Consider the following 13318-nt stretch of genomic DNA (forward strand, 5'->3'; position numbering starts at 1 on the left):
CCATCACTGCAACTGACTTGCAGTCCCCTCCAAAATCTGAACGTCATCGGAAAGATTCCCCTGGTGCTGCGCCCACTGGAACTTCAGGTCCCACTGCAGAGCCCGTATATGCCATCTGGCATGATCCACCAGCAGGATGCAGGAGGCCATGAGGTCCAGCAGCCTCAGGGTCATTCTCACAGAAAACCGGGATGGATGCTGAAACTTTGGTATCATAGTCTGAATATCCTGGACTCGCTGCTCCGGAGGATAGACCCAAAACTGCGCTGTGCCAGAACCGCTCTGATTCAAAGGACTTATGGGAGGGAATCAGGTGCGACTTCCGCACGTTAACTGTGAACCCCAGCAAATGCAGGAAGTCCGCTGTAGTCTGGAGGTGGGAGACGACAGCCTGGGCGAGCCTGCCTTCAACAGCCAGTCATCGAGATAGGGGAAGACTGGAACCCCTGATCTGCGCACCTGAGCTGCAACCACCGCCATCACTTTCGTGAACACCCTAGGGGCGCTGGTAAGGCCAAAGGGGAGCGTGGTAAACTGAAAAAGCTTGTGGCCTACCATGAACCGTAGGTAGCGCCAGTGGGCAGGCAAGACGCGGATGAGAAAGTAAGCGTCCTGCAAGTCCAACGCTACCATCAAATCTCCAGGGTCGAGGGCAGACAAGACCTGAGCCAAGGTTAACATCTTGAACTTCTCCTTCCGGAGAAACCGGTTGATGTCCCTGAGGTCTAAGATAGGACGCAGGCCTTTGTCCTTCTTGGGTACCAAGAAGTAGTGGGAATAGCAACCACGACCTACTTCTGGCACAGGGACGCATGTATCTCTTCTGGAATGGGATGGGAAGGCCATATGCGAGACAGAGATTAGGGAACCCTCGTCAGCGGCAGATACCCAACTCCACATCAAGCTGTTGGAGTTGCGAGCATTTCACTTGGCAGTGAAGGTCTTCCGGCCCACCATCACAGGAGGGCTGGAGCAGCTTCTCACAGACAAGACAGTCAATGGCGATGGTCTCATCAGGAGTCACACTTGAACTTGTTTGACAGCGAGCCCAGGATTCATTGGCTGCAGTTGTTTGGTACGACGAACAGGCGCTGGAACTGCTTGGTGGAGTTTGACTTTCGTGAGCAGTCCCCCTGCGTGTCGGTAGGCGTCGTCTGCGGCTCCGCGTCCGTCATTGTGATCACCAAATGACGTCACTGGAGTACTTAGACGTCACCCTCGCTGATGTCAGTTCTGTACATAGCTTTCCGCGCCAGGAACGCAGAGCCATGCAAGAAACAGACACTGGTACCATGAAACTAGGGCCCTGACAGGGAAATTCCTGAACCCTAGATATCGGTTCGCAGAAACGGGGAGGACGGGTGGGGCGGTAAGGAATCTAACACAAACTAATGTTTCTTACAGATATATCGTTACCGATGGTAAGTAAATTGTGCATCTGAAAGAAACACGTTAGTGTTAGATTCCTTACCTTAGAATAGATACCCCAGCAATACCAACCCCGGTGGTGGGTCTGCGAACCAAAATCACACCAGGAAGTCCTGGAGAACAGAACGGCCAAAGAAGAAGTCTCTCCGGCCTTGGCTCTCCAGGCAGTAATGCTTGGCAAACGTGTGCAGCGAGGCCCACGTAGCTGCCTGACAAATGTCCAGCAAGGGACTCCCCGTCTCAAACCAGTAGTAGCCGCTGTAGCCTGAGTGGAATGGGCGCGCAGCCCCACAAGAGGTTCCTTTTTAGCCAAGGAATAACAGATCTTGATGCACACAACGACCCACGAGAGATGGTCCGCTTGTGCACTGCCTGTCCCTTCTTAGCTCCCACGTAGCCAACAAAGAGTTGGTCGTCCACCTGGAACTGTTGTGTGCGGTTCAGGTAAAAGGAGAGCGCACGTTTTAGGTCCAGACGGTGGAGCCTCTCTTCCTCTTTCGAGGGATGTGGAGGCGGAAAGATGGTGGGCATGGTAATGGTCTGTCCGATGTGAAAGGCAGTAACCACCTCGGGTAGAAAAGAAGGACGAGTCCTCAGAACAACTTTGTCCGGATGGACAGAGAGGAAAGCAGGCTAAGAGCCTGGCGCTCACTCACTCTTCTGGCCGAGGTGATGGTAACCAGGAAAGCAGTCTTTAGGGTCAGAAGACGGAGAGGGCAATTATGAAGTGGCTCAAAGGGAGCGCACATCAAAAAGGTAAGAACCAGATTCAAGTCCCACTGAGGCATCACGAAAGGAACAGGAGGAAACATGTGCGTGATGCCTTTCAAGAATCTATTTACAACAAGGAACTTGAAAATAGAAGGCTGACCAGGAAGCCACAAGAAGGCTGAAATGACCGAAAGATAGCCCTTGATAGTGCCCAGGACAGAGCCCTGCTGGGCGACAGAAAGAAGAAAGAGGAAAACCTCTGAAAGAGGGGCAGAGAGAGGATCCACAGCCTTTGCTGTGCATCATGCCACAAATTTGTTCCACCTGCAGGCATATACCGTTTTTGTGGGGGGACGTCTGTCTGGCAGAATAGCATCACAGACTTCAGGAGGCAAGTCAAATGGCCTCAACTGTCGCTGCTCAATCTCCACGCATGGAGGTGGAGGCTGGACAGGTTCGGGTGGAGGACCGTTCCCTGCTGCTATGACAGAAGGTCCTCCTGAAGAGGCAGTCGAATCGGGGGATCGATTCACATTCTGAGTAGCTTGAGATACCAGTATCTTTGTGCCCAATCCGGAGCCACAAGGATGACTTGGGCCCGGTCGCGCCTGATCTTCTTCAGCACTCTGGGCAGAAGTGGGATAGGCAGAAAGGCATACAACAGACCGCAACTCCACTCGCGACAAAAAGCGGCGCCGAGCGAGTGCCGCCTTGGAAATTCCAACGCGTAGAACTGAAGACATTGCGCGTTCTCTTCGGTGGCGAATAGATCTAACCAAGGCTCTCCCCACTGCTGAAAGAGACCTTGCGCCATGTCCGAGTACAGACGCCATTCGTGATCGATCATGCACCGGCGGCTGAGTTTGTCCGCCCTGGTGTTCGGCGAACCTGCCAGGTGTTGAACCACCAGGGTGATGCCCTGATATTCCAGCTATGTCCAGAGGCGCAGAGCCTCCTGACATAGGGTCCACAACCCCACCCCGCCTTGTTTGTTGCAGTACCACATGGCGGTGGTGTTGTCCGTGAACACCTGCACTACACTTCCCCGGACAGAGGGAAGGAATGCCTTCAGTGCAAGTCGGATCGCCCGCAGCTCCAGAAGGTTGATATGGAGCCGGAGACCAGAGGCCTCGGATCTCCGCCTGTCCCATGCGGCCACCCCATCCTAGGAGGGACGCACCCGTCACCACTGTGTGCTCCGGTTGGGGAAGGGAGAGGGATCTGCCACTGACTCAATCGCGGTCCATGAGCCACCACTGCAGCTGTCTCGCAGTGCTCTTCGAGATCAGGACGTGGTCAGTCAGGTTGCCCTGATGCTGTGCCCACTGGAACTTCAGGTCCCACTGGAGAGCCGCATCCGCCACCTGGCGTGATGTACCAGCAGGATGCAGGAGGCCATCAGCCCCAGGAGCCGCAGGGTCATTCTGACCGAAACTCTGGATAAAGGCTGAAAGATTGGAAACAGAGCCTGAATATCCCAAACCCGCTGCTCGGGAGGATACACCCAAAACTGCGCTGAGTGTAGAACCGCTCCGATGAAGAGGATCTTCTGAGAGGGACTCAGGTGTGACTTCGGCACGTTGATGGAGAACCCCAGCGAGTGCAGGAGACCGGCCGTACTCTGGAGGTGGAAGACGACTGTCTGGGGCGAGCCCGCCTTCAACAACCAGTGGTCGAGATAGGGGAAGACTGGAACCCCTAATCTGCGCAGATGAGCTGCAACCACTGCCATCACTTTAGTGAACACCCGGGGGGCACTGGTAAGGCAGAAGGGGAGCACGGTAAACTGAAAGTGCTCGTGGCCTACCATGAACCGCATGTAACGCCGGTGGGCCAGCAGGACATGAATATGGAAATAGGTGTCCTGCAAGTCCAACGCTACCATCCAGTCTCCAGGGTCTACGGCAGCCAGAACCTGAGCTAAAGTCAGCATCTTGAACTTCTCCTTCAGGAGGAAGCCGTTGACGCTCCTGAGGTCCAAGATAGAGCACAGGCCCCCTTTGCCCTTCTTTGGAACCAGAAAGTAGTGGGAATAACAACCACGTCCTACTTCTGGACCAGGAACGCGCTTGATGGCCCCCTTGGTCAAGAGGGCCCTAACTTCCTCTCCCAGAAGTTGCAAGTGATCCCCCGACATGGTACTGTGGTGGCATGGTTGGAGGGGTCGCCTCAAAGGGGAGGGAGTAGCCCCTTCGGATGATTTGCAGCACCCACCTGTCCGAAGTGATGGAACGCCAGTGGAGTACGTGATGGCAAACCCTGCCTCCGACTGGCGTGGAATAAGCCTGAAAGCTCGGACTAGGAAGGCTTTGAGGCAGAAGCTGCGGGAGCTGATGTGGACTGACCGGCTCTCTGACCCCCTGCTGCGCCACGGCGGGTAGCACGTCTGCGACCGCGTTGAGGCTGTACAAACGTGTAGGGGTGCCCCTTCCGTGGCCACGAAAGAGACGAAAAGCAGAAGTTTGCTGGCGCTGGCCCGACAGGCCCAAGGACTTGGCCATAGCCCTGAAGTCCTTAAAGCGCTCAAGCTCGCTATCTACTTTGTCGCCAAAGAGGAGACGGCCATCAAAGGGCATGTCCATGAGTGTGTTCTGGACATCTACTGAAAAACTGTCGGACCTCAGCCAGGCGTGACGAGTAATCGCCACAGTCGTTGAATTTGCTCTGCCCAGCGAGTCCGTGGTGTCAAGTCCACATCGGATGGAATACCGTGCTGCGTCTCGGCCGTCAGCGACAGCCTGGGCGAGCCTTCTCTGGGCCTCTGCCGGACACTGGGGCAGCACGTCCGCCACCGTATCCCAGAGAGTGGGTGTAACAGCCCAAAAGGCATGTAGTGTTAATGGACCGCAATCCTAGGCTGACCGAGAAGAACAGTTTCTTGCCAAACTGATCTAGCCTTTTGGATTCCTGATCCGGCGGAGAGGTCGGGAATGTGGTCTGGGACGTGGAGGCCTGGATAACCAGACTCTCGGGGGTGGAGTGGGTGGACAGAAAGCAGGCGTCGCCCGGAGCCGGGCGTTGGTCCACGTACTGATCCACAGGGAGAACTGTGGAGGGCTTGGACCTAGTGCCCATCAGAAAGTCAGTGAGGGCCTCATTAAACGGCAGCAGAGGGTTCGTAGAGCTGACTGACGGTTGAAGCACCTCGGTGAGGAAGTTAGTCCTCATGCTGCTGCAGGGAGCTCAAGGGCTAGGGCCTTTGCCGCCCTGCGCAACACCACAGCATAAGTAGCCCCCTCCTCCGTAGTCACGGAGGGAGGAGAGAGAAAACCAGTGTCAGGCAAAGTGTCTAGACCACTGGCATCCCCCAGCTCATCTGCCCAGTCCTGACTTAACTGGCACTGCTGTGCCAGAGGGTCCTCAGACCCCTCCCAGTCCTCCCCTTGATCCGTGTCCTGATTAACAGGCATGTCAAATGGAAAATGTCAAAGGTTCTTATATAGCGCCTTATCACCGATAGGTCTCAAGGCGCTTGCTTTGGGAACCTGTCCTGGCTGTTCCCTGTGACATAACCCCTACTGGGCATCCCCAAGGTGAAAGCCAGGCATCCCGCCGCGGGGGGCCGTAGTGGAGATTAATCAAGCTATTGCCCAGAGTTGCAGAGTGTGAACCCGTGATTCGAGTAGGCACCGAAGCGAGAATTGTCGAGTCCGTGGACATTTGGGCTCAAGGCCCTGCCGCGTCGGGAATTGAATCCTGGTCCCAGGTCTGACCTCTGCTTCAGGGTCTGCCTCCTCTAACCAGTGAGCCACACTTGCATAAGTGACAGAGCCGGGTCATAGGTGAAGGGCTCACCCATCGACGTCGGAGACGCGCTGCTCCGACGCCAAACCGGGACTGGGGCTAAAACCAGGGACGGTGTTGTCCGAGGATGGCGCCGGGGTCAGCACCAGTGGAGGAGTCATAAGGTCAACTGGCGTCGACCGGGATCCAGGCCTGGATCCCACGGGGTCCTCCACGCCGAGACCGAAGTTGCCGACGGCACCGGGGCCGAAGCCGCCAGCAAGTTAGGACTCCCAGTCGGGCCCGCGGGCCCGAAGCCGCGCCGGCAGGTGTCGACGGCGGGAAGAGAGTCCTCTTGGCAACGAGGAAGTCTCTAATATCGCCCGGAGTCGCATTGAGTCCAGGGAGCGGAGGGTGTGGGACAGGATGCGACTCCTGAGCCGCGTGAGTGGCGAGGGGAGTCCGAAGAGCAACACTGCTTCTTTTTGACATGCCTAGACTTACCCGAGTGCGAGGACTTGGATCCGGATGATCGGTGATGACTGCGGCTCCGCGACCAGTTCCTCGACTTCCTCCCCGACTGGGACCTCGAGCGGCACAGAGTCGACTGCCGGAGCTCGAGGAGCTTACAGGAACGCTCCCGCCTAGCCTTCGACGTCAAGGCCCGGCTTGTCATCCTGGCCGCCCCCCAAACAGTAGGGACAACGGCGGAGGGGGTCGGTAACAGACATCAGTCGGTTAAAGGCATTACACAGCTTTAAACCGGGCATCCCTACTGGCACCAGGAGTCGAGTCGACTCGACAAAGATAGACAAAAATGTCCAAAAAGTTTGTCAAAAAATGACTAAAGGTACGTGCTCTTCCCGGATCTGCGCTAGCTGGCGCGGAAAAAAGAAGAACTGACGTCAGCGCGCGAGGGCGGCGTCTAAGTACTCCAGCGACATCATTCCGACGATCACGACACCGACCCGCAGACGACGCCTACCGACGCGCAGAGGTACTGCTGACGAAAAACTTTCCGTATCCAGTCTGACGCCTGGGGGTAATTCTAAGGTAAGGAATCTACCGGTGCATGACTTACTATGCCCGGTTGCTCTAAAATAATTTGAATTGACTTGCTGCTAACTGGTCTTTACTGCTGCTATTTTAGAATTGACTTTTCATATATCGCAGAATTTTAAAACTTCTCGCATTTTAATTGGAAATCATTTTACTGTGCATTGGGTGCTTTGCTTAGTGTTGTTTGGTCCCTACCTGCCTGTGCCCCGTTCCACAGCGGGTTTTCCTGTTTGCGTGGAGGACACGGCGGCAGACAGCTAGTCCCCCTGCTCCCATTGGCTGGTACCGGTCAGGTGGTGCGCCAGACTCGGGGCCGGCCATATTTAATGGGGACGACTGGAATCCTCAGTTGGTTCTCGTTACCGGTGCATGACTTACTATGCCCGGCTGCTCTAAAATAATTTGAATTGACTTGCTGCTAACTGGTCTTTACTGCTGCTATTTTAGAATTGACTTTTCATATATCGCCGAATTTTAAAACTTCTCGCGTTTTAATTGGAAATCATTTTACTGTGCATTGGGTGCTTTTGCTTAGTGTTGTTTGGTCCCTACCTGCCTGTGCCCCGTTCCACCGTGGGTTTTCCGTTTGCGTGGAGGGCACGGCGGCAGACAGCTAGTCCCCCCGCTCCCATTGGCTGGTGCCGGTCAGGTGGTGCGCCAGACTCGGGCCGGCCATATTTAATCGGGATGACTTTCTCCGCGCACAGCGGACGCGCGCAGCAGGCGTGCGCCGAAGTTGCGCCCGTCCGCGCTAAGGACGCGCAAGGGGCTAGTTGGGCTGGACCTCGTTTTACTCTTCATAAAAATCGTGAGTTATATTTCCACTCTGCACTTCTTGCACTTAGACCTGGGTTTAAACGGTGTCATTTCTCTTCTATTCCTGACAACCTGGTTAATCTCAACTGGTGCAAAGGGGTTTCTAGATCCATACGCCCTCGCCATTATTGTCTTAATAAATCTAGGGAGATATGGAAGTCAGTTTCCCGTTCCTAACGATTTAAGTGAGGCTGGCCTGCTCCTTAATGCTAGGTCGTTGGCTCGTAATAATGTTGCCTTCAACGACTTTGTCTCTCAAAAAAGGCCCCCTTGGGTCTTTATTACCGAAACCTGGGGTTCTGAAACCTCCGGCCCTGACTTCGTAGAGGCAGTCCCCGAGGGCTATTCTTTGGCCAGAATGGATAGGTCAGGACAAAAGGGAGGTGGCCTGGGTATCCTTTCCAGAGACACTTTTACTTGTAGCACTAAGCCTCTTTCTTTACCCTCTGATAAGTTTGAGGCTTTGTATTTCTCTATTAATTTCCTTCCCTCTGCCTCTTTCTCTGGTATTCTCCGTTATAGACCCCCTGGCCCCAGAACGACCTTTGCCCATGACATCCTTAAATTGATAGAGCCCTACGTTGATAAGCCCCACTTCAGTATTCTCTGCGATTTTAATTTTCACTTAGAGGCCATAGAATCGAAGGATACTGCAGTACTTGTAGATGGTCTAGCGGCATGTGGTTTGGGTCAACTGGTCATTGGCCCCACACATTTGGCCGGCCATACGCTGGATGGTATCTTTTCAAATGATTCAAGACTTTTGGCAGGAACTCCCATCCCCTCTAGGATTACCTTTAAACTCCTGTGCTTAGCCCATGGTGCTTTTTACGGCGCAGGCTCAGAAGGTATCAGGGCCCTTCTGTGTGTGTATTCCCCCAGTAGAACCCTCCGGTCTTCTTCCAAGAATTTGCTTGTGGTCCCTAAGTTCACAAAGGCAAAGTGGGGAGGCAGAGCTTTTTCTGTTCTAGCTCCTAAACTCTGGAACTCTCTCCCTTTGGAGCTCACTAGCCAATCCTCTTTAGCGGTCTTCAAAAAACACCTGCAGACCTGGCTTTTCTCCCAGGCATATTAGGGACTGCGCCTTTTGTGGCTTCCTGGTTCATCTATCTGGTAATGTGGTCGTTTTGTTTGCTTGTCTGGCGCCTTGATGCTCCTTGGGGCTAAGTTTTGCGCGGTATAAAAATGCTATTCATTCATTCATTCAACACTAACGTGTTCCTTTCAGATTCTGTCTTTCAGATACTAGCTTTTTTGGCATAAGGATTTTCTCCAGTGTGGAGTTTCTCATGGTGAGATAGCGTTTTTCTCTGCAGCTTTTCTGGCATTCAGAACACTCATAAGGTTTTTCATCAATATGGAGAATCGCTTATGGTTAGTGAGGCTGTGCCTATCAGATAGGAATTTCTGGCATTCACTGCATTGGTAATGCTTTTTCCCTGTGTGCGTCTGCTCATGTAGAGTGAGATTGTGTTTAAAACTGATGCTTTCCTGGCACTAAAATATTTTGATGGTGTGTTTTCTTATGGCGCTTGAAATTATCTCTACCTCTAAATCTTTTCTGACATTTAGAGGACTGATAATTTTCTTCTCCAGTATGGATTCTCATATGTTTAGTGAGATTACATTTAAGGCTGAAACATTTTTGGCATTCAGAGCACTGATAAGGTATTTCCCCAGTGTGGGTTCTTATATGCTGAGTGAGACTGCCTTTTTTACTGAAACATATCTGGCATTCAGAGCACCTATATGTTTTTTTCCCCAGTGTGGGTTCTTATATGCTGAGTGAGACTGTTTTTTTCACTGAAACAATTGTGGCATTCAGAGCACCGATAAGGTTTTTCCCCAGTGTGGGTTCTTATATGAATAATGAGACTGTTTTTTTGGCAGAAATATTTTTGGCATTCAGAGCACTGAAATGGTTTTTCCCCAGTGTGGGTTCTTATATGCTGAGTGAGACTGTTTTTTTCACTGAAACATTTGTGGCATTCAGAGCACCGATAAGGTTTTTCTCCAGTGTGGGTTCTTATATGAATAATGAGACTGTTTTTTTGGCCGAAACATTTTTGGCATTCAGAGCACTGATAAGGTTTTTCCCTAGTGTGGGTTCTTATATGCTGAGTGAGATTGCTTTTTATCCTGAAACATTTGTCGCATTCAGTGCACTGATAAGGTTTTTCCCCAGTGTGGAATCGCATATGTGCAGTTAGAAGTGATTTAACATTGAAATCTTTTGGGCATTCAGAGCACTGATAAGGTTTTTCCCCAGTGTGGAATCTCATATGCCCAGTTAGAAGTGATTTAAGTGTGAAATCTTTTGGGCATTCAGAGCACTGATAAGGTTTTTCCCCAGTGTGGGTTCTTATATGTTGAGAAAGAGTTCTTTTGTCTCTGAAACATTTCTGACATTCAGAGCATGGATAAGGTTTTTCCCCAGTGTGGGTTATTGAATGTTGAGAAAGACTTATTTTGTCTCGGAAATATTTCTGGCATTCAGAGCACTGATAAGGTTTTTCCCCAGTGTGGATTCTTGTATGTTGAATGAGTTTGCTTTTGTCAATGAAACATTTCTGGCATTCAGAGCACTGATAAGGTTTTTCCCCAGTGTGGGTTCTTGTATGCCGAGTGAGACAGTTTTTGACTCTGAAACATTTGTGGCATTCAGAGCACTGATAACGTTTTTCCCCAGTGTGGATCTTTGTATGCCGTGCGAGATTACGTTTTACACTGAAACATTTCTGACATTCAGAGCACTGATATGGATGTTCCACAGAATGGGTTATTGCATGTCGAGAAAGACTTTGTTGGTTACAAAACCTTTCCTGGCATTCAGAGCACTGATAAGGTTTTTCCCCAGTGTGGAATCTCACATGGGCAGTTAGAAGTGATTTAAGTTTGAAATGTTTTGGGCATTCAGAGCACTGATAAGGGTTTTCCCCAGTGTGGATTCTTGTATGTTCAGTGAGTCTGCTTTTGCAACTGAAACATTTCTGGCATTCCGTGCACTGATATGGTTTCTCTCCAGTGTGGGTTATTGTATGCCGAGTGAGACTGTTTTTGTAAATGAAACTTTTCTGGCATTCTGTGCACTGATGAGGTTTTTCCCCAGTGTGGGTTCTTGTATGCCGAGTCAGAGTGCTTTGATCACTGAAACGTTTCTGGCATTCAGAGCACTGATAACGTTTTTCCTTAGCCTTAGAGTGGTATCTTGTATGATGAGTGAGACTGCGTTTGTCTTTGAAACTTTTCTGGCAATTCGGGCACTGATAAGGTTTGTCCACAGAGTGGGTTATTGCATGTCGAGATAGACTCTGTTTGTTACAAAACCTTTTCTGGCATTCAGAGCACTGATAAGGGTTTTCCCCAGAGTGGATTCTCATATGTTCAGTGAAATAAGATTTACGGTTGAAACTTTTTTGGCATTCAGCGCACTGGTAAAGTTTTTCCACAGAGTGGGTTAATGCATGTAGATATAGACTCGCTTTGATACTAAACCTTTTCTGGCATTCAGAGCACTGATAAGGTTTTTCCCCAGTGTGGATTTGTATGTGATGTGTGAGCCTACTTTTTAAACTGAAACATTTCTGGCATTCAGAGCACTGGTAAGGTTTTTCGCCAGAGTGGATAAATACATGTCGAGAAAGACTTTGTTTGTTACAAAACCTTTTCTGGCATTCAGAGCACTGATAAGGTTTTTCCCCAGTGTGGATTCTCATATGCTCAGTGAGATAATATTTACTGCTGAAATTTTTTTGGCACTCTGAGCACTGAGAGAGGATTTTCCCAGTGTGCATTCTCTCAAATTCAGTGAGATGAGATTTATGGCTTAATCTTTTTTGGCACAGGTAACTTTTTCCCCAACTTGGGTTATTTTGCTTTGATTGAGGCAGGTTTGAACACTGAAATTGTTTTAACAGCCCGTGTTTTTAAAAGGTGTATTCCTAGAGTTAATATCTCTACATTTAGTTTTCTCTTGCTTATAAGCCACGGTAAGAGTGAACCCGATTTTAGAGTCGGGCTTGTTTAGATAATGTTCAGCATTTATCTCTAAAAGACATTGTGCGTAATCTTCTTAACACTTGCATTGAGCAAAATATGTCTGGATGCAGCCCTGTAACACATGTCGAAATGTTTGTAGCAGATAATAGTCTTTTGGTTGTAGCCTCTCTGGCAGCAACTTATTTTGTGACTGAAGTTTTTCTCAAATCTATTTGTATAGGTTCTTAGCAATGCAGTGATAAGGTGTTAGTCTGATATTTAATGATTAAACTGAGAAGTACCTTTTTGCACTGGCGTAAAGGCAGTAACTGAGAACATTAGAACGTGCACAGTACTATTGTGGATCATTAGGCGCAGAACATCAGTTCCTTTTACCCTTTCTATGTTTGGTGTAAGGTTAAGATTTGTAGTTCTGAAGACGAGGATTTATTTACATTAGCTATAGCGCAACGGTGCTCCTTTAATCCATTTTGATATTTAACAGTTTTACATATCATTCACGCACAGCAGATAATGTCGAGGCGATTTACATAGAATTACAGAACAGCACACAATAAAAAGAAAACAATCTGAGATGGTCATGAACACAATAAAGTGGTGAATTTTTAAGGTTTTCGCCAGAGTGAGCAGAGTGGGTCGAGGTGTTATATCCCGAGGCAGATAGTCTCAAACTTGCGTAACTGGTTAAAAACAGTTGTTGCACAAAGGTGATTTTCCAATCTTTTGGTTGTTAGCGTGTCAGCTTCGGAGACTTCTTTCAGTGTCTTTTCTTTGATGGTTTGCAGAAGAAACCTTTTGTTATATCTTTCTTTAATGCAGTGTGTGCTTCCTCTCTGGAATTACATGATGCTTTAGATCATGCGTGCTTTAGATGAACGTTATTCTGTCATGCTGAGGCAATTTGTCTTTCTGATAATATTTCAGATGAGGATGCTGTGATTGGTCTTTCTGGCATTATTTCTGATGCTGTGTGCACAGATATGACTTTGCTCTGGGTTAATGAAATGCAAAATTAGAGACTTCACTTACAGGTATAGTACTTTCCTCAGCTCCCACTTCCTCGCCACACCTAGATTTTGGAAATTGTTCAAACTTAGAATGCTGGATGTCCTTCAGTTTTTCAAAATAATCCTTCTTATGGCACTAACATTCAGTTGCTTAGTGCTAAATCTTGCTTTCTTCATCCGTAATTTCAATCACCTATAGTATAAAAATTAAATAGTTAATACATGTAGATTTCCCCAAAAATAATTTACAAGCCATATCAATGCAGAATTGCAGAATTTTGAAAATGTTCAGCTGTTCTTCAGACAGAGCAGAGTGTAGAATGGTAGCCTGAGAGTACTTGGATGTAGGAGTGAGGATTTGTAGAATTTATTAAGCTCACAAAGGATACATGTACCCTATGGACTTGTAACATAGAATCCCAAAGGCAGACATTAAAGTCATATGGACAGGCACCAAACAGATATTAAAAAAAGAATACTATTAATTAATTTTTAATGTAGATTTCTGGGACGGGAATTTCCCCTCCACGGACAACAGACGTTTCCCCTGCCCTGAGTTACCACCTACTTGTATC

At 49.3% G+C, this 13318-nt stretch overlaps 1 protein-coding gene across 4 annotated transcripts in view; it reads right to left on the reverse strand.

Moving 5' to 3' along the window:
- The window catches only part of LOC144805557 (uncharacterized), a 110690-nt gene that overhangs the window by 42558 nt on the left and 54814 nt on the right, over window positions 1-13318 (reverse strand). For 3 of the 4 annotated variants that reach the window (XM_078672081.1, XM_078672083.1, XM_078672082.1), the window contains one exon: window positions 8998-12936. In XM_078672081.1, the coding sequence (XP_078528207.1) occupies window positions 9483-11531 (2049 nt within the window). In that variant the 5' untranslated portion in view covers window positions 11532-12936 and the 3' untranslated portion in view covers window positions 8998-9482. Of the gene's footprint in view, window positions 1-8997; window positions 12937-13318 lie in introns of those variants that run through there. The other variant, XM_078672084.1, reaches the window with a different exon arrangement.

The sequence above is a fragment of the Lissotriton helveticus genome, assembly GCF_964261635.1.
Source record: "Lissotriton helveticus chromosome 1_1 unlocalized genomic scaffold, aLisHel1.1 SUPER_1_unloc_14, whole genome shotgun sequence".
In the NCBI taxonomy this organism is placed as follows: domain Eukaryota; kingdom Metazoa; phylum Chordata; class Amphibia; order Caudata; family Salamandridae; genus Lissotriton; species Lissotriton helveticus.